We start from the raw sequence: 21,782 nt of genomic DNA on the forward strand, positions 1-21,782 counted from the left end.
CGGCTGATCTAATGGGTCAGTCCCTCTGTGTTTGTTTTGGCTTGCATGGGAGTGTTCTAGGACCAATTTGTGTCCAAATTGTAGCTAAATCAAGAGGGAATTTGATTATTGATGCTACTGGTTATTTGTGACAGCCCAGAATGTTGAAATTTGTAGAGGGATCAGCCAATCTCTCTTTGTACTACAAGTTCAAGCAATACAAGCTAGAGCAATACCGCAAGTAGCACCAGTTGTTGGAACTAATCAAGTGTCAACTATCAAAGTTTAGTTGGGTAAAGTCTTATTTCCAGATTTGTGAATTTTATGCTTGCTGTAAATTGTGATTAATCATGTCATCTACCACTCTATATAAGTAGGCAGGTGTAGGGAAGAGTGCGCAATGGGAGTGCAAGACAGAAGTGGAGCAACAGTGAGAGAGAGAGTGAGAGAGAACAAAGAGGTGAGTGTCCCAAATTGTGATGGTACACAAAGAATGAAGAATGTATTTATATGTTAGGGTACAAATAAGGGTGTGGTCACACCCGCAAAACTTTACACAAAGACAAAGGGACTTTACACCCAACAACCTCCCACTTAAAGGCCTGAAGTGGTACCTTTAAGCTAACCAACTCCTACTAATTGGATGCAATGCTCATGTTGAGTTTTTGCAAGACTCTTAGTGAGAACACTTGCAAGGTTATCTTGGGTTTTGATATTAGTCACTGTGACAAGACCATCATCCAAATCATGTTGAATAAAGTGGTACCAAATATCTATGTGTTTGGTACGTGCATGAAACATGGCATTCTTAGCCAAACATATTGAAGTACGTGAAGAAAGACCAAAATCCTTGACCAAACAGCCAAGTGAAATAGCTTCCTTAGAAGGTTCTCTGGCTGAAATATATTCAACCTCTGTATAATACTCAGTGCCACAACTTTCTACAACCTTGAACACCAAGAGATAGGGTGGCGGTAAAGGCACACCAAGGGGCTTAGCATCAACCATATTAAACCTGTCAACTACTTTGCTAACGTACTTATCTTGTGAGAGAAACAAGAAATGCTGCCCTCTTATCTCTTTTAATGTGCATGCCCAAAATGTGTTCAACTGCCCCCAAATCTTTAATAGAAAAGGTTGAACTTATTTACCTTTTAAGAGCATTCAAAGTACTCTTATGCTTTCCTACAATTAGCATGTCATCCACATATAGGACTAGCACAATAAGACTTCCACCATCAACCTTTTTAGTATATAAGCAGTGATCTGTATGATTGCATTTAAATCCATGGCTAAGCATATAGGTATCAAACTTTTTGTACCATTGTTTAGGGGCTTGTTTCGGCCCATATAAGCTACGTTTTCAGCTTCCAAACCAAATGCTCTTTCCCTAGAATGGCAAAACCTTCTAGCTATTTCATGTAAAAGCAATCTTCACATCCATCTGATCCAACTCTAAATCCGAGGATGTAGTGAGAGCAAACAAAACATGAAGTGTAGTCATCTTCACCACTGGTGAAAAGACCTCTCAAAAGTCTATGCCTTCCTTTTGTGTATAGCCCTTAGCAACTAACCGTACTGTGTACTTGGGTTTCCCATCAATGCATTTCACTTTGTAAACCCATTTATTAAAAATAGCTTTCCTATCCTTGGGCAAAGGTACAAGCTCCCAAGTGTTATTTGCATATAGAGACTTCATCTCTTCTTACATAGCAAGCTCCCACTTTCTCTTGTTTTCACATGACTATGCCTCTCTAAATGTCAAAGGCTCACCCTCATTAGTCAACGAAATGCAATTCAAAGATGGCTAAAACGTCTATGGCTACCATCTGACACGTGTAGACCTTACCCAATGATCGATATTGTTGGTGCAATGGGCCTACATCCTTAGGTACGTGGACATCATCACCAAGTTGCTGATATTTAGCATTTTCTTGCTGTTGTAACCTGTTTTCAGCGTGTACCTCTTGCTGTCCTATTCCATCTTGTGCATCTATTTGCTGTCCATTATCTTCTGGCTGTAGCACAATGGGCTGCTGCTCATTTTCAGCACCAAAAGGAACAGAATCTTCAGCTAATGGCTGGTTGTTGATGCTAAAATTTGACCTTCTTTTGTAAAGGTCACCTTGTGTGGCATGTTTCAGTAACTTTGCCTCATTAAATACTACGTCTTAGCTATGTACTATCTTCCTGTCCTGAGGGAGCCAAACTCTATGACCCATCTCTCCCTCATCTCCGTATCCCATAAAGATGCCCTTGATAGATTTCATATCTAGTTTGGTCCTCTTATCTATAGATACATGCATAAAGGCATCACAACCGAAGACATGCAAATGGTCATATGAAGCAGGTTTACCAAACCAAACCTCTTCAAAAATGCCATTTTCCAATGCACAATTTGGAGAGCGATTGCATACATGAACTGTAGTTTTAAGAGTTTCTCCCCAGAACTGCTATGGGAGATTAGCTGTGGACAGCATGTATCTGACTCTCTCACAAAGTGTGCAACTATATCTTTTAGCCACGCCATTTGATGCAAGATTATAAGGGACTGTCAACGTCCTCTTAGTACCATACATCTCACAAAAAATTTTGAACTCATTAGAAACATACTCACCCCCATTATCCGTCCTTTTTGTGTGGTAACAAAAGCATGAAATCTTTTAAAAACATCCAACACTTCCTTTTTGCTCTTTAACATATATACAAATGACTTTCTATTGAAATCATCAATAAAAGTAACAAAATACGATGTACCCCCATATGAATTAAAAGACATAGTGTACACATTAGAGTGTACTAAATCAAGAGCATTGGACTTCTTAACGATACCAGAGTAATAAGAAAACTTCACATATTTTTCATATATGCAATCATTACAAAATTTGAGACCAAAGCCTTTTACATCAAATCTCCCTAAAGATTAGAGAATCTGAAGGCCTTTTTAGCTCATATGGCCAAGTCTTTTGTGCCAAAGTTCCATCTGTGAATGAACTTCAGCCACAACCAAGAACTTGCAAAGTAATGCTTTACAATGCAAATAATACAAAGTCCCCTTTTTGTTGCCTTTAACAATCAGCATAGAGCCCTTATGGACCTTCCAAGATCCACCACCAAAGGTGATAAAATACCCTCTTGCATCAAGTTGCCCAACTGATAGTAGACTTTTCTTTATGCTAGGTACATATCTAACATCCTCTAAAATCAGCTCTTGGCCATTCTCAAGGACCAGATGAATGGTACCTACACCCTCTATCTCACATGCATAGTTGTTGCCCAAGTAAATCTTGCATAGACAACCTGTAGTGTATTCAGAAAATGACTCCAAAGAGGGAGTAACATGAAAAGAGGCACCGCTGTCCACTATCTATGATTGGCACAACCTATCATAAGCTGAAAGTAAGGCATCAATTACCTTCTTTTTAGTGATGTGCATATCACTTGTTGCTGCCATACTGTCTACATCATTGCATGAGGCTACAACAAGTATCTCTCCAATGTTAGAGAGCTCTTTAATGAACACACTAGATTCAACATTTGCCTTTACAACTTCTTTTAAGGGAGAGCTATCTTCATCTTTCTTGTCATCCTTCTTTTTCTTTCCTTGCTGTTTCTTTTTTCTTGCTCTTTCTTGTAATACTGGCACTCCATCTTTTTATGTCCTTTACACCCACACTGATAGCAAGTAACATCTTGTCGTTTGCCCTTGCTTTTACTCCTACTTTTGCCTTTATTTGTTGCACTATCTCTCTTCTCTGACCTATCTCTAAGATGATAGACTGAACCACTACTTTCTCCACTGGACATTCTTCTGATCTCCTCATTGAGGATAGAGCCCCTAACACTATCAAAGGTTAAAGCACGGTTGTTGCTAAGTGAAACAACCAAAGCCTCCCGACTATCAAGTAAAGTCATCAGCAAGAAAATAGACTTCAATTTATCATTGAAGGGCTGCAAGCCAAAGTCTTGCACCTAACTCAAAATTCCTATGAAATATAGGAGGTATGCTCCAATGTATCAAAAGTCAAGAGGTTTCAAGGTACATGCGTCTTCTATTTGATATGGATTCTTCATTTTGTGCATGTGGCTGAAAGCCTTTATCAATTATTAAGGAAGGGAAAAAAGTTTCATTGGGGAAGGCAGCATACAAAGGCTATTCGAAAGCTAAAGAAGTTGCTGAATTTTGCACCAACCTTGAAGAAGGCAGATTATTCAAATGAAAGGCCTATCATCCTTACTATCGATATGAGCCCTATTAGTATTAGATGCGCAGTGGAACAAGATGATGCTAAAAGGAATAGATATGCTATTAGATTTAGAGCAAAGGTGCTCAACGAGAGGCAATAAAAGAATCGGGCATTGCGGTTTATACAAGATATACAGCCAGTCAACAAGGTCACGATAATAAATATAGGTGTAGAACCTATTATAGATGAGTTTACAAAAGCCTTTACTTGCAAGGCTATTTATTCCATGGGGGATTTATACTCTAGCTATGATCAATTTTAGCTTGCATTAGAGAGCCGAGATATCACTATTATCAAAACACCAATTGGCTTGGTGCACATGTATACCCTTCCACAAGGTGCAACTAACTTAGTTGCCCACATGATGAATGCAATGCATAAGGTCTTGAGAGACTATATTCCATAGCTCACAATGCCCTTTCTTGATGATGTCCCTATTAAGGGCTATGAAGTACAAGAAAAGAATAAGGAGTTGGATGGTAGGGCTTGCAGGATATTGTTGTTGATTGTTGAGCTAAAAATGCATTAGCTTCACTCAAACAACCCCAAAACATGCTTAATTAAGGAAGAAACCTTGTTTATTTAAAAAGAAATGTGTTCCTAGAGAGTGTTTATATCCCATAAGCACAAACCCACTTGGGAGGGCCCAAACTTTCTATAAATAGGTATGTGACCCTCCATTTAGCCTTAAACTTGTTTTTACAAATTTCACGTATTTCAGCTTCCTACCCACACCCTGGACATGGAGGACATCGTGGTAAAAGCTGGCCATTGCTATCTACAACAACCTAGTGCCTGTTTCTAGCCTACCACACATTGTTCAGAGCTAATTTCAGCATGCCGATTGCTGCTGCTGGTTTTTTCTGCGTTTCTAGTCTTTCTCTCTCTTGGAACCTGCGTTTTGTCTTTCTCTCTCCTACATTGTCGTCTACGTTAGATCCCACCTTCCTTGGCTGCCTTTACTGGTGTTCGATATCTGGAGACTACCTTGCTGTAATTATCGATTCGTCGGGAGTATGACACACTCTCTAGCTCATTACCCCTGCCCTGATCCTTCAGATACACGAGTTCGAGGTACATTATTCATTCACTACATAGTGTATTTAATGCATGATCATTGTACATTCAATAGTTATATCATTTCATTCATTCTCTGTATTCATTGTCTCTAAGTTACCCTAACCCTTGATATGTTCTTCTATCAGTCTATACTTTGTCGTACGGTGTTATTTGTGTTTCTGTGTTAGGGTATTTCTTTACATGGTATCAGAACCGAGTTCTCTGAGAGAAACTTAGGCCTTGGCTTAAAAGCTCTACACAAGAAACAGGAATAACAGAAGGGCAGATGACATCAAACACTACTTCTGCACCACTTCTCACATCCAAGCTAAATCCATGGAGGAAAGGGTTGGAGTGGGCCTCACAGCTTGCTTTACAAGCTCCCAACATGGCCGGACAAACATTGGACTACCATGGAGTTCCAAGACCTTACGAGATCACTACAGCTAATACAATCTCATTTTGATGCACAAAGCCCAATAGCAGATAGAAGGTAAGCCTGAATTTCATCCTTTAGATTTAGTGCACCGATCTACTGACCATGCAGGAAGGGCAGAATCTCCACATAGGACCGGCCATCCGCAAGTGGGAACTGGCATAGAGTACACTCCATTGCCTTCATTCTTATTCTCTCCGATACCAGGTATGTCTACCATTTCAAATTATGTTAATGATGATTCCCCTTCTCCTATTGGTATAGATAATTTTCATTATGAAGGATGTATGCAAAATATTTTTTTATCTATGAGTAATGAGAAAGACACATATTTCTTTATGAACTCCAGACTAGGTAAGCAGTTGAAACAAGAAACTATAATTACTCCTTCCTCTTTCTTTCCTTCAAACAATTTTGTTTTCAAAGGTCAAAATGAAGTAGCTGCAGTTTAATAATCATTATTTCAATTTAATGCATCTAATGGACAAAAGGAATCCACATTATTCCCCACATCCACATCTATCACAATTCCATTTAATCTCTCTCTCATCCAATTCTCTTATTCCACTGCCGCATCTTTTCAATCCCCATTAACTACACCACATGTTGCCTCTCATATAGGACAACATATGTTTTCATTCACCACACCAGGGGGTTCTTCAAACTTAGACACAGCACTTAGGACCTCATCTCTTCCTCAGCCTCAGCCGAGTGGTGTTCCACCTTTTCGTCGCACACTTTCGAGATCAATGCAGCCTGGGTATTCCCCCCAGTCTCTCCCGAGTGTGGATCAATTGGTGCCACAGTTTGCCTCCATGGCATTACCTAGTGGACCCTCTAGTTATTATGTTGTGTCCTAGCCTATATTTGGATAGGGCTTACATGTCCCAGTGCCTCCACCTCCACCAACACCTTGTGAAAACATTCATGTTCCAGCACCTCCGTATCAATTGGCACTAATTGGACACTCACGACCTATTTCTGCCTACCCACCTCTTCCCCCTCCTTATTAAACACTTGGACCACCACCACCATCTTATCCTCCACATCCATCCTACCCCACATTCCCAACACCTCCTAGTTCTACCTCATCTTCCACCGAGCATGCATTCAATGAGAAAACTCCTTTTAATAGGTCAAACTTTACAACTCGGTCGAACTTAATGAGACATGTCCTTGACTCACAAAACGTATGGAATCTTGTGTAGGGGTTGGAACCCCAACCCCATCCCACACTTTGTTCTATACGAGATCATCCACTCATGGAAGACTAGGAATACCTCTGCTATTGTCGAGTTGATACAGGGCTTATTGCCTAAGTTTCATTCTTAGCTTCAGCATTTTGACTTGGCGTAAGAGAGATGGGCACACTTGACTAACCGCTATGTGGCTCGGGAAAGGACCCGTTGAATAAATCTGGACCTTGAGCTTCAGAACTTCAAAATCTCTGACCAGGATGACTTGAAAGTCAAGTTGGCTAAGTATCGGCGTCTCCTTGCCGAATTCTCCACTACAGGGACTCCTAAGTCCTCTGACAATCAGGCCACCTTGTTTCTTAACAAGCTGCCACGTAAATACTTCAATTTTGTGCAATAAGTGGTTTCTCTGTCCAATTTATCCACATTCTATGAATTTGAATGTCAGCTATTGTGTTTTGCATGGCTGTTTGATCAGTTTCATATGAATAATCCCTCAGAGGGAGCTCTTGTTGCTCATTCTCACAAGGGGCAGCAAGGCAAGGATAAACAAAATCAAACTTTAAATCAAAATCAAAATCAAAATCAAAATCAAGCAAGGGAATCATAAGGAAACTCCCAGTCTCAACTAAAACCAAGGTGGTAGAATGTACCTAAGAAGAATAGGTATTGTCAACATTGTCAAAAGGTTGACCATTTTGACGACGAGTGTCGATCAAAGGCAAGAGGCACAGCATCAAAACCCAAGTCACTGACCCCTGCCCCTCAGTCGGAGCAATCCCCATCAAGGGAGACAGGGTGATTGCAAGGGGCAGTGGAAAGGTCAGACTCACATTGCCACCGGTCAGCCATCTCAATCGACAACATTCTCAACTCCAAAGCGATTGTCTAATTGGTCTTCTGAGACCCACATCATCTCCGTAGAGACATCCGATGTGAGTTTCATCCACATCTGCGAGTTGCCTCCTCACGAGGTTACTGCAGAGGCCTACTCATCACAACAGAGCACATTAGCACCTGTTTGGATTGTGGACAATGGAGCTACACATCACATGACTCCTACAAAGAACATCTTCCGTACCCAAGCCCCTACAACCAGGCGGATTTGCGCTAGAAACAACTCCTCGGTCAAGATCCATTCAAGGTTACATCAGTTTTGCCACTGACAAGGGGTCCAAATCTGGCTTCACTGGACAATGTATATCATATTCCTCAGCTTAGGGTAAACTTGTTATCTGTTCAGTAACTTTGCCAATTGGGGCAAGCAATTTTCTTTACAACGATCACAATCAAGCTCCTTGACTCTTAGACTGCTTTAGTGATTGCTCGCGGTAAGGCTCAACCTAATGGCCTATACCACATGACCCATTTTTTTACCGAGCCGATAGCCAAGGGATTCGTGTTCCATAGCTACCACACATTAGCCACACAATGGAAGTCTACAAACAATGAGCGTCTTTGGCCTTTCTGCCTAGGGCATCTTAGCTATGACTCTCTTTACGAGTTGTCTTGCCGAGACATGCTTGAGAGCCTTCCTCGCCTGAAGCTAGCTCGAGATGTAGCTCGAGAAGCAATACCATATCCCGTTTTCTCAATAATCTAGACATAGAGCTAAGGCGTCTTCTAGATTCATTCACGTTGATCTTTGTGGGCCCACATCCACTGCTGCCTTGAACAGCGTGATGTACTTATTTTTTATAGTGGATAATCATTCGAGATACATGTGGGTGTACTTCCTCAAGCATAAGTCCAATGCTTTTACATATTTCTCTACTTGGGTGCTGCTGGTTCATAACTAAACAGGTCATCGTATTGGTTGTATGAGGAGTGATAATGGTCATGAGTTCATTTTCCATGAGTTTTCAAAGTTTCTACAGTAGCATGGCATCTCTCGCCAGCTCACCTCTACCAACTTCCCCTCTCAGAATGGAGTCGTAGAGCGTCGAAACAGAACAATCATGGAAATGGCATACTCTATGTTATTTACAGTAGAGCTCTCTGAGCGCCTTTGGGTTGAGGCTACTAACACTGCAGTGTATATTCTCAACCGGTGCCCCATTGCAACTCTTCCTTAAAAGACCCGTACAAGGCACTCTTTAGCTCTCAGTCCATCATATCCCACTTCAAAGTCTTCGAGTGTCGTATATACATACACACACCTGATGATAAAATAAAAAAGCTCACTCCCTAAGCTGATCTTCTTACTATTGTAGGGAAACTTCTTTGGTTAATTCATACTAGGCCAAACTTAGCTTACTCTGTCAACATTCTGAGTCAATATTTCACAGTACATACGATGTCACATTGGATTGCCTATCTTTCTGTGTTGCATTAGTTACGGTGTACTTATTCTTATGGCCTCACTTATAGTTATAGTTGATGTTAGCACGGATATATTGATTCTGATTGGGCAAGAGATCCTTACATCCGGTGTTCCCATGGCGGCTACCTCTTCACCTTGGGCACGACTCCCATTTCTTGGTCCAGCCGTAAGCAAGAGACAGTGGCGGCTTCCACGGCCAAGGTTGAGTATAGGGCTCTCTTCGATGGTACCACCAAGGAGCTTACAGGTGGCACTTCACTTGCCTTGTGACTCTCCCACCGTTGTCTACTGCAACAACTAGAGTGCCATTTCCCTTGCGGGCAATCTAATCATCACACCACAGATGTGACATGTGGAAGTCCACTTCCACTTTTCCAAAGAGCAAATTGAGCTAGGCAGTATCCGCCTAGAGTTTATATTTTCATCAAACAATTTTGTAGACATTTTAACCAAAGCAGTCAACTGGCCGGTTCTTGAGTATGGGTACACCCTTCCCTACTTCAAATTGATGGGGAAAGGGTGCTTTCCCTTCCAGTTTGAGAGGGGGCGGCTACTTCTCCTGATAGTGATAGTGATGATGCATACAGCTTTTTACATTCATTCATTCATTTATTCTTTTTGTATTATACTTTGGATATTTGTAACTTCATCCGCACTGTCAAGATAGCATGATTGTAAAAGGGCACTTAGGCAAGTGAACAATTTCCCTGCGAGGGCACTATCCAAGTGGCACCATTGCATTGCATTTTGCATGAGCATGACATCTTGCATCTCCCTTTGCACTATCCCATGCATTGGCATTATATCCATGTAAACATGCATCTCTGCGCATTTATTCCTTTTCGATCTTTTGGATTGGTCGACTCTAGATCCACCATATTCATGCCATTGCACATGGCAATCTCCAAGGTAGTTCTCCCTAGCTTGCTTGCTTGCTTTGCTTGTTTGTCTTACTTCACATCTTTGCTATGTTTGTGTCGTATACCTTAGTCATTTTTCTTTTTCACTGCCACCCAGTAATGGTGAGGATAGTATACTTGTTTTGTGAAGGTCTTGGGTTTGACCATCCCTTATCATTCTCCCGTTTGGGACACGGATACTCAATAGGATGAAAATTGATTTAAAACCCTCACTTAATGTTAAATCTATCAAAACTAGAAAGCCCTATAAAAAAAAGAAAGTCCATAACTTATTCCATCCGCCTTTGTAGAACTTGGTAGGCCACTGGCCAACCAACCTGCACCCTTTGTCTGATGCCCTGGCCTCTCTAGGGTGATCGCTTGGGCTCCCTTAGTAACATAACCATCGTCTCTGTAGTCTTAGTAGACCATTGGGCAGCTCATGAGCACCCTTTGTCCGATGCTCTGGCTACTTTGGGACGGGATGCCTTGGGATAAAAGATTTGGAAGGAAAAAAAAAAAGCTTGGCTGGCGTACTTCTCATGGCACCATTGTTGGGCTTGAAAGAAGGTGTTGAGCTAAAAATGCATTAGCTTCACTTAAACAGCCCTAAAACATGCTTAATTAAGAAAGAAACCTTGTTTATTTAAAAATAAATAAGTTCCTAGAGAGTGTCTGTATCCCATAAGCACAAATCCACTTGGGAGGGCCCAAACTTTCTATAAATAGATATGTTGTCTACCCTCCATTCAGCCTTAATCTCACTTGTACAAATTTCAATTATTTCAGCTTACTGCCCACACCCCGAATGCAGAGGACATCATGGTCCAAGCTAGCCATTGCTATCCATAGTAGCCTGGCACCTGTTTCCAGCCTACCACACATTGTGTAGAGCTGATTTCATTATGCTGACTACTGCTGCAGGTTTTTCCTGTGTTTCTAGTCTCTCTCTCCTGTAGCCTGTGTTTGTTGTTTTCTCTTCTACAGCCAGCGTTTGTTGTTTCCTATGTTTCTAGTGTCTCTCTTCTGTAGCCTGTGTTTGCTGTTTTCTCTCCTGCAGCCAGCGTTTTTAGTATTTCTCTCCCCTCAACTGCATTTTCAGTCTCTCTCTCCCCTGCACTACCATCTACATCAGATCCAACCTTCCTTGGTTGCGTTTGTAGGTGTTTGACATCCAAAGACTGCCTTGCTGTGATTTAGGATCCATTCAGAGTATGACACACTCTCTTGCTCATTACCCTTGCCTTGATCCTTGAGATACAAAAGTTCAAGGTACAATATTCATTCACTACATAGTGTGTTTGCTGTATGAGCATTGTATGTTCAATAGTCGTATCATTTCATTCGTTCTCTGTGTTCATTGTGTCTAAGTTACCCTAACCCTAACTATGTTCTTCTATCAATCTGTGCTTTGTCATGTGGTGTTATTTGTGTTTCTATATTAGGATATTTCTTCACATTGACCACATGACTAATTGTGATAAGATTTCGATCAATTAGAGGAAGTGCATCTCACTCTATCAGGTGCAAAATCTGTCTTTAGTGTTGAGGATGTACTGATTGTAGGGCATATATGTGGCCCCTACAATCAAAAGTCTTCACGAGTTAAGATTGATGGGATTAGAGATGCATGAGGTATACTCCAATGTATCAAAAGTCTGGATGTTTTTGGGTGTACGTATGTTCTATTTGATATGTATTCCTCATTTTGTGAATGTGGTTGAACGTCTTTATCAATTATTAAGGAAGGGGTAAAAGTTTCATTGGGGAAGGTAGCATACAAAAACTATTTGAAAGCTAAAGAAGTTATTGAATTCTGCACCAACCTTGAAAAAGGCAGATTATTCGGATGGAAGGCCTATCATCCTCACTATCAATATGAGCCCTATTGGTATTGGATGGGCAGTGGGATAGGATGATATTGAAGGGAATAAATATGCTATTAGATTTGAAGCAAGGTGTTAAATAAGAGACAACAAATATATCCGCAAAAAGAGGCACCGTTTGGGAGTGGTTACAGCTCTTAAATATAATAGAGAGTATGTTAAGGATGCTCATGTAGTGGTGGAGACATATTGTCTACCATTATTGGGTATGATAACCAATTGTGCTACTCTCGGCATTGCCATGTTGCGTCGGATAGCTTATATTAAATCACTTGACTCTAATTTATAGCATATTGCAAGAAGGAACAACCCAGTGGCTGATATGTTATCACGAGCACACAATGAAAATGAAGATGGCATGATGGATGAGGATGAAGAGAAAGAGTTTCTTCCTAAAAATGATGGAACTATAGCGGGGGCTGGTTATACAACTACTATATATACAGGTACATGTGTCTTAAATGCTGGTACATCTATCATAAATGTTGGAATAGTAATAAATTCAACAAGTACAACATGTATACTATCTGGGAATGTTGCTATTGTAGGAAATTCAGTAACAAAAAAGGAGTTTTCAGCCATGGGAAAAGTAGGTACACCAAGAAGAAAACATCATAGATGTAATATTTCAGCTATGGGGGTTTTCCTAAAAGAGGAATATAAAGGGGAATGGCTGAGAATCGGCCATATCTCAACACTCTATCCAAGATGGAAGAATGGTCAGGAGAGGAGTTCAAGAGGATAAAGAGAAAGGCATATCGTTTCTTCTTGAAGGATGGATGTTTATGGAAGTATACCAAGAAGAGGGGAGCTCCACTACGAGTTCTTGGAGATCAACTTAGTGCTAGTCAAAAAATGTCTAAGCGATGGTTTAGTCCATATGTGGTAAGGCGAGTATTTTACAATACTGCCTATTCACTTGCTGAATTGGATGGGACAAAGTTACACATGCCTATAGCTAGTAAACGGATTAAGCTCTTTAAGCAAAGGGAGTCTACAGCATATAAGTGCAAGGAAGAACATGAGAATGACAATACTTTGAACTTAACCAACTCAATCAATTATCACCATGAAAATCAGGGGAGAGAGAGAGAGAGAGAGGAGTCGATGCCACATTGAGAGAGGAACCGGCCACTCCCCTTTTACAAGAATTTATTGAAACAAAACCACGGGCACCAAGTGTCTCAACTATATATAAAGGAGCCAATTTGCTACAATTGTGAAAATTAGGGTTTTGAAATCCTAATTTCTACAAACTCTAGGCAGCAAATTGATTTTCTTCTTTAGTGTTTGGATTAGATCAAGCTAAGTAGAAAGTGTTTCTTGGTTGAGAGATAGATAGTAGAGTACAAAGCATGTGGTTGAAATTTTAGTATGAGAACTTGTTCCAAATAAAAAGAGAAACCTCCAATATGTAGGTGTGGTTTTTGGGTGCTCAAAAGTGAAAAGTAGAGATTACAAATGACAAGTATTTGTTAAAAATGACAAGTATAGGGACACTTGTCTTTTCAAAATGACACATGTCCTCTCCTAGATGCCGCATGTCACTTTTCTAGAGAAAGAAGCTTCTGAGTCTTCTACTGTGAAAATCTCTCAAATAGTTAAAATTTTGAGATAGCTACTGAAAACAAAATTGTTCCTTACGAAATTCCAAAGCCTTTGATGCGAACAGAATTTCTGTTTGAGCAATTTCCAAAAATAGTAACGTCCTAAATTTTAGTTATCATCAAATTTGGCTTTTGGAGAACTTCATTATATAGCTTTACCGGTTCATGTTTCGTTTCTTCAATCATGAGCATCTGATTTCAATTTCTAAAACCACTCATTATATGGGCTTCTAGTCAATGTGACTATTTGAGTATAAAAATCTTATTCATATAAGCTTTCTGGTCAATTTGACCACCTGACTAAACTTTTAATTTCTCTTAGGTATCTCATCAATGACGACCCAAGTATAATTATAGGGTATTCAAGGCATTGGCCACCCTTAAATAGAAAGATAAACATTTAGTCATATTTTAAAACACTTTACAAATCGCCTTTTAGAGTACATGAGCATCAAAATAATTTGGAATCATTGAGCCAATATGCCTTGGTAACAATTGATATACAAAAGGTTTCTCACACAGCATATGAATTGGATGAGTTGGATGCAGATATTGACCTTGATAGTGTGGAAGAAGAAGAGGATGACATGGATATGGATGAGAAAGACTTTGAATCTATTCAATATTAATACTCTGGCTTATACCAAAGGATGTATAGGTTCATAGGCCCAAGCAAACAAATTGATTGTATGAGACTACAGTAGACAAGCATAGTAGATTTAAAGATGTTAAAAACTATTTTAATCGGAAGCGAATTAATGGCGGCTGGCACATCTAGAATGGGCTTTGATACCCGGGGAAAGCCCCTACAAAGTTTGGTTGACAGCCAAGTTCATACACAGAAATTACAGGGTCGAAAATGGTGATGTCTAGCCAAGATTGCATGCTGTAAAGAATAGATACATGCTATACAAAAAATTTAGAACTGATACATTCAAAATTTGGTCCTAGTTTCTTTAGCAAAGTTGTAGATCACGAGCGGGACTACATTTTTGTTTTTTAAAGCTTAGCAATCCAAGTTACAGTTTGGAAAATACAAGCAGTTTTTTGTAGAGTGGTCCTACTTAAAGATACAACTGAAGATGATGGTAAGTGACTGACTTCTCAATTAGTCAACTTCTCTAACTTACTCATTGTCCCAATAGTAGGAGTTAGTCAAGTGGAGTCTTGAGAGTTCATGACCATGTGGCTTTGAGAGTGATTAGTAGTCACTTGAGTGACTTGTTTTGTGGCCTACGTGGCAAAAAATGAAGCGTGAGATCAAGAACACCATTCAGTGCAGATTTAGGAGCACCAACAAGACTAACTAGGCCACAAAGATGAGTCTTGAGAGTTAATGGCCATGTGGCTTTGAGAGTGATTAGTAGCCACTTAAGTGACTTGTTTTGTAGCCACGTGGTGGAAAATAAAGCGTGAGATCAAGAACACCATTCAGTGGTAGATTTAGGGGCACCAACAAGACTAATTGGGCAGTTGTTGTCTAGCATGACCACAAAGATGAAAGTGATGGCATGCTAACTAGGAGAGGACACAAGGGAAAGAACCAAAGAAAGTAAGTGGGTTGGAGACTCATGCATTGGAGTGGAGAGAGAGTGTGTACTAGGACTATTTTGGAACAATGAAAAATATGCGAAAAGAAGATAACGAGCTGTCCTTAAAGATCTTCATCTCTTACAAGGACTTAAGAGGTGATCTCTCACTTGATTCTTGGTCCCGAATATCAAGGGAGCCTTCCTTGATCATGAGAAAAGAGTTTTGATGGGTTTATGCTTTTCATGTGGACTGTTTTGGGCTATGAATAACAGTCAAGAACAGGGCAGCAAGCTGAAAATGGAGATCTGATGCTCAAACAAGGCTTCTCTTGAGGTCTACCGCTTGATTCTTGATCTCTGCCTTTGGTGAACATAGTATAGATAACAAAGATAGAGTTTCTCTTGGATTTATTCAATATCTATACCATGTTTTACTACTGTAATAAAATTGTAATTACACGGCTGAAGTGCTTTTGAAGGCCCGTAGAGGGTATTTACAAGGATTTATGCATTTCGATTCATGTACCTTGTCCATGGTGGTACTATCTATCATCTTTCATCAATAGATTGATGTATGCATGATATTTTGAGGTGTTACCTATAGCTTTTGGATTATGTTCAACATAGATTATTCATGTATTAGTGTGTATACTGAGCCATAGTCTCAATTTGTGTTAGGCTATCATCTCAAGTGTGTACACGTGCCTTAAGTCACTCAATTTCACCTCTATCTATCTCCATTAAATCTTCCAAATTCTCAATTATCTTTCTTTCATCTTGTTCCATCTCTCAATCTCCCTACACCCTTCTGTCTCTTACCCCTGTGGTGGACTTTCAACCCTACACACTTTGATAACACAACAGGCCGTTATGGAGCTTTGTGCATAGAACATGGCAATGATTCCATGTGAGAGTGAGCAACAAAAACAGAGGAACACGGAGAGGAGAGAAAGAGAGCAAGAGAGAAGATGAAAACACTAATGAAGCTGAAGGAATAACACTCTGATCTGCAGACAATACAAGGCTGCAAACAGTAGGCCCTTGCATGTATGAATGCCAAGTCAGTGAGGATGCCAGATAAATAACAGATGATGAAGATGATGCAGGCGATGATGATGTGACTGAGGTGAAAGACTGCTAGTCATGCAGAAGGCACACGTGTGGTTGCCTAATATAGGCATAGGTCAGAAGACAGGCTGACCTGCAGCTGATGAAATAAGCCGATCTGGTGCCAGTCTAAAAACTGGCCGACCTCTGATCATGGTTAAGCTTGCAACACTCAAAACTGGTCGCCCATCTGGAATACATGCCCCCCTAGCTGCCACATGGCCAAAACATGAAATGCGCTCCTGAAAACAGGTCGTGTACAGTGTGAACAGGCTGAGGACAGCAGTAAATGACAACACCGAATGAATCCACACAAAGAAGGCATGTCAGAGCTCCTCCACCTCCATCTCCATCAAACTCTGAAGGAGCTCACAACCGGAAGATGACAAGATCACAAATACTGCTAATACTAGTTGTCAATAATTATCACTCTGAGGTTTCATAAACTTGATTGGGTTTATAAATGAGCTGCGAGGTAAAATCTACACTAAAAAAACTTGATGCTACAGTTACCAGCCAGTCAGAGTAAGAGTATTTGTGTGTCAATATGACAAGAGCTATAAAACCTGATGCTACACAATCAACCAATAAAAACAAGTATTTGGGTGTATGTCAGTTATATAAGAGAGGAAATCTAACCTTACCTCAACAGCAGGATAAACCAAGTTTGCATTTTTTAAGGGTAATTTCAACCATATGCCCCTTTTTCCCTGTATTACACAGAAATGTACAGCAAAAGAGGATTGAACTCTCTAATAAATTGTGAAATTTTCAGTCTTTCTCTATCATTAAGTACAATTGAATAGCTTGGGAAATCCTGAATACCCTGATCAGTTTAACATTTTCTCACACAAATCAACATAGTGTAACTAGGAATTAGCAGTCAAAATGTAAAATATACCAACATGCGAAAAATTGCACATGCCCAAAGTAATATGGATTTGAAACATGCATAAGAAAACAACAATTAAAAACATCCTGGTATAAACTTTACAATTAGCTTATGAATTGTTGGGTATCTCACACGCCTTACTTACGCCTACGCTCATATGGGAGTGTGCGGGTGATCACTAGGACACTGGGGCACTTTTTACTCTCGGTAGGAGAGGTTTTTTCCCCCAGATTATGTGTACTATTTTGTATGTGCTTGTGGTGCACACTTACGGGCACTTACTGTGTTCGGGTGTGAACAGCCCCTTATAACCCTAAGGTATAAGGGTTATCATTTGTACTTTCAGCTTACACTCTATTCAGTACTATTGCATTGGGTGTCGTGCTCAACTCTGTCTCTCACTCTCACACTGTCTACTGCACTTCAGCTGCACCTCGATCCTCTCCCATCTGACATTTGGTATCAGAGCCGGTCAGCAGCTCTGTTCGGTTCCCGAGGACTTGCGTCAGCACTGACAGCTCGTCAGTACCTGTCTGGTACAGCACGTGCAGCCTGTACCTTCGTCAGCAGCCACGTCACTTGCAGCTCCAGCCGCCAGCGCAGCTCCACCCGCCAGCGTCAGCTCCAGCCGCCAGCGCACAGCTCCACCCGCCAGTTGCAGCGCGCCATCTGCAGACGTCTTCAGTCCAGGCGCAGCCTTCTCTGCCCAGCGCGCTGATTGCAGACGCCCCCAGTGCCACCTGTCCCAGCGTGCCACCTGGCAGGCGCCGTCAACATTTGTACCTGCGCGTGCCACCTGTCTGCAGACGCCGCCTCCTGTACCTACAGAAGCCCGCCACCAGCTACCGACTGCGCAGATCCGTCCCTGTTTCTGCAACCAGCTGACGCCTGGGCCTCTGTTCGCCAGCCTGTTCCTGTGCACAGACATTGCCTCGGGATTCGTGCCTGTCGTCAATCATTCTGCAGAGGTAACATTTTGCATTTTTTATTTCAACACAGGAGTTCGTGCAGCAGCAGGGTCAATTTTCTGCATTGGGACACGTGCTCTGTGTATGTAACAGAGCAGCAGCAGGTTCAGTTTTCAGCATTGGGAAACGTGCTGTGTCTGTCTGTGACACATTGAATGCACATTTTGGGGCTTTTGTAACAGACATTTGTGACAGAAATTTTGGGCAGAAAATTTTGGGGCTTTTGATGTTTTAGTGCTGCTGAGCACTAATTGCACCTTGGGAAGCGTGCATCAGTGACAGTTTTTTTTGAAAGAGTACCCTTTGCACATTAATTGCAGACTTGTGTTTGCTGCAATTTCTGGAAATTTGCAGATTTCCAGCCCGTACTGCATTGACATTGCTCTATTGCCTTTTGGAAAATAATGGCAAATCAGGGAGGAGATGTATTCACCTATGTGTCCAAGGAAGACCGATTGGATGGGAACAATTATTCCCTTTGGTCTTTCATGATGAAGAATGTATTAGTGGCAAAAAATTTGTGGGATTATGTCAGTGGAGAGGAAGCACGACCGGGAGTTGTGGCTCCCGCTACTCCTCCTCCAGGAGGACGTGCAAGAGGGCAACCTCAGCCCCTCCACCTCAGCCCGCTCAGCCACTTCCCCCAAGAACTGCAGCTCAGAAAACTTGGGATACACGGGATGCACAGGCTATGTCGCTGATTGCATTGGCAGTTCAGCGTTCTATCATTCCTCATATTCGTTCAGCAGCTTCTTCACAAGAAGCTTGGTTGATATTGGAGTAGATGTTTGCAGGAAAGAATGAGACTCGCATCTCTTTCTTGAAGAAAGAGCTAGAGACTCTAAAGATGAATGAGGGTGATTCTATGCAGGATCATCTCAACAAAATTCAGGACTTGCGGGAGCAACTCATGAATGTGGATGAGTACTACTCAGATGCGCAGCTGATTTCTACGACATTGAATTCACTGCCTCCCTCCTACTTGGCTTTTCATACTGCCTTGAACCTCACTATGAGGATTTCGAAAGAGCCCATCACTTTCATTCAGCTTGTCAGTTTGCTTCTAGAGGAGGAACAAACTAGACGGAACAGTGGTGTGGATGGTATAGCCTATGAGCAGGCTTTTATGTCAAGGCAGAAGGGTAAAAACAGCCAAGGGAAAAATGCTTCGCAGAGTTCTGGTAGTAGTAACACTTCACAGACAAGTCAGAAACAGGGGGGCACGCAAGCCAAGAAAGGAAAATGCCATTACTGCAAGAAGCCTGGCCACTACATCACTGAGTGCAGGAAGCGCATCGCCAAAGAGAAGAAGAAGGAGTCAGGGATGTCTGTTTCTGCAGCTCCTTCCACTGCTAGTGAGTCCGCGTCCTTTGTTGCAGACAGGGACTATTGTTTTTACACTTGCAGTTATGATGTCTCTTGGGCTGATAGAGCATTTAGCTCTACAGAAGATGCTGACACTTGGTTCTTTGACAGTGGTGCTTCACGGCATATCACATCTCGTAGAGATTTGTTTGTTTCTCTTGGTGCACCTCCCGTTGGGAAGTCTGTTCAGTGTGCTAATAATGCATCATACCCTGTTCGTGGTATTGGGGAGATTCAGCTTACAGCCATCGATGGCTCTATTCTCCGCCTACAGGATGCTTTGTATGTGCCTGGCATTAAGAAGAATCTGCTTTCCATTTCTTCTATGGCACGTTGTGGTTTGCAGGTCACCTTTGATGATGACCGTTGCATGGTCCGTGACAAGGAACACATGACATTGGTCTTGACAGGTTCTTTGTGTCATGGGTTATATGAGTTGGATGCTCTTTCGGTAGATCAGTCTGCATATTTGACATCCACTCTTACTCCTGCTATGTTAGAGGCAGAGTTATGGCATGCTCATTTGGGGCATGTAAACTATGGCAGCTTGATGCTATTACAGCGTACTCAGATGTTGGATGGATTACCTCTCTTGGAGAGACCTCCTGAGCATTTATGCGAAGGTTGCATTTTGGGGAAAATGCATCGTTTCTCTTTTCCCCGTGATGTTGCTTTTAGAGCAACAGCCAGATTGCAGCTTGTGCATTCGGATGTTTGTGGGCCCATGCAGACACAGTCATTGGGTGGTTGTTACTATTTTGTAACATTTATTGATGACTTTACACGTTTGTGCTGGGTCTACTGCTTGAAAAAGAAGTCAGAAGTGTATGATGCATTTTTGGCTTTCAGTGCACTTGTGGAAACTCAGTCTGGTTGCAAGATTAAGACTCTCCGTTCGGACCGAGGGGGGGAATACATGTCCTCTATGCTGAATTCTTATTTGCAGCAGAAGGGCATTATCCATCAGTACACTACTGCATATACTCCACAGCAGAATGGGGTAGCAGAGAGGAAAAATCGGTCACTCATGGAGATGGCCAGATGTATGCTGAAGGCAAAGAGTTTGCCTCATAGTTTTTGGATGGAAGCCGTCATGTGCGCTTGCCACATTTTGAACAGATGCCCTACCAAGGCCTTGAAAACCGTCACACCTTTTGAGGCTTGGCACAGCCGCAAACCTTCTGTTGGCCACTTCCGTACTTTTGGGTGTCTTGCATATGCCCATATTCCACAGGTACTTCGAAAGAAGTTGGACAACAAGGCTGTAAAATGCATCTTTATGGGATATAGCAGCGAAAGCAAAGGCTACAGACTCTATGATCCCGTGACCAAGAAGGTTTTTGTCAGCAGGGATGTTGTATTTGATGAAAAATCAGAATTATCCTTGGCTGGTTTTAATACATATCAGGCTGCCCGTGATGTCTTTGAAGGGCTGCTGCCCATCACATTTGGTGATTCAGCTGGTACTTCAGCAAATGAACCTAATGTTCAGCCAGCTGCTCCTATGGAACATGCAGTAAATCAGCACATTGCTGAAACTGAAATTCAGCAGGAACTTGTACACAGTCAGGAAGCAAGACAGGTGCCTAGATGGTACACGCAGACTATGAGAGATAGTCATTTGGAAACACCCTTGGCTGGTCGTACTCGAAGGCAAACTCGACTGCATGATTCAGCACATTCCATGGAGTTTGTTATGGCAGCATGTACTCATGATAATGAGGAGCCTGAATGTTTTGAGGATGCACGACATAGTGTGCATTGGATGACAGCCATGCAAGCTGAATTGGATTCTATTCATAAGAATCATACTTGGGATTTGGTGTCTTTGCCAGTTGGCAAGCGTGCCATTGGTACGAAATGGGTCTACAAATTGAAAAGGAATGCAGATGGATCCATAGATAAGTACAAGGCACGGCTGGTAGCTAAAGGCTACGCACAGAAAAAGGGCATTGACTATGAGGAGACCTTTGCTCCTACCTCCCGTATGACGACCATTCGGTCTATGATTGCCTTGGCTGCACATTTTGGTTGGAAAGTGCATCAGCTGGATATAAAGACTGCATTCTTACATGGGGAACTTCAGGAAGAAGTGTATGTACAGCAGCCCATTGGTTTTGCAGTTGAAGGCTCAGAAAATTTAGTATGCAAGCTGAAAAAAGCTCTATATGGTTTAAAACAAGCTCCACGAGCTTGGTACGCAAAGATAGATGCTTTCTTGCTTAGTCAGGGGTTTGTAAACAGCCCATCTGAGTCTACCCTTTATGTACATAAAGAAGGGGGATC

At 41.6% G+C, this 21,782-nt stretch overlaps 1 protein-coding gene across 1 annotated transcript in view; it reads right to left on the reverse strand.

The window, feature by feature from the left end:
• The window catches only part of NUDT2 (nudix hydrolase homolog 2), a 90,384-nt gene that overhangs the window by 34,435 nt on the left and 34,167 nt on the right, over nt 1-21,782 (reverse strand). Inside the window, exon 2 of the mRNA XM_087670171.1 lies at nt 16,916-16,981. Within this exon, the coding sequence (XP_087526297.1) occupies nt 16,916-16,981 (66 nt within the window). The remainder of the gene's footprint in view (nt 1-16,915; nt 16,982-21,782) is intronic.

The sequence above is a fragment of the Lygodium microphyllum genome, chromosome 28, assembly GCF_053477565.2.
Source record: "Lygodium microphyllum isolate KBCC chromosome 28, Lygodium_microphyllum_v1.1.10, whole genome shotgun sequence".
Classification (NCBI taxonomy): Eukaryota; Viridiplantae; Streptophyta; class Polypodiopsida; order Schizaeales; family Lygodiaceae; genus Lygodium; species Lygodium microphyllum.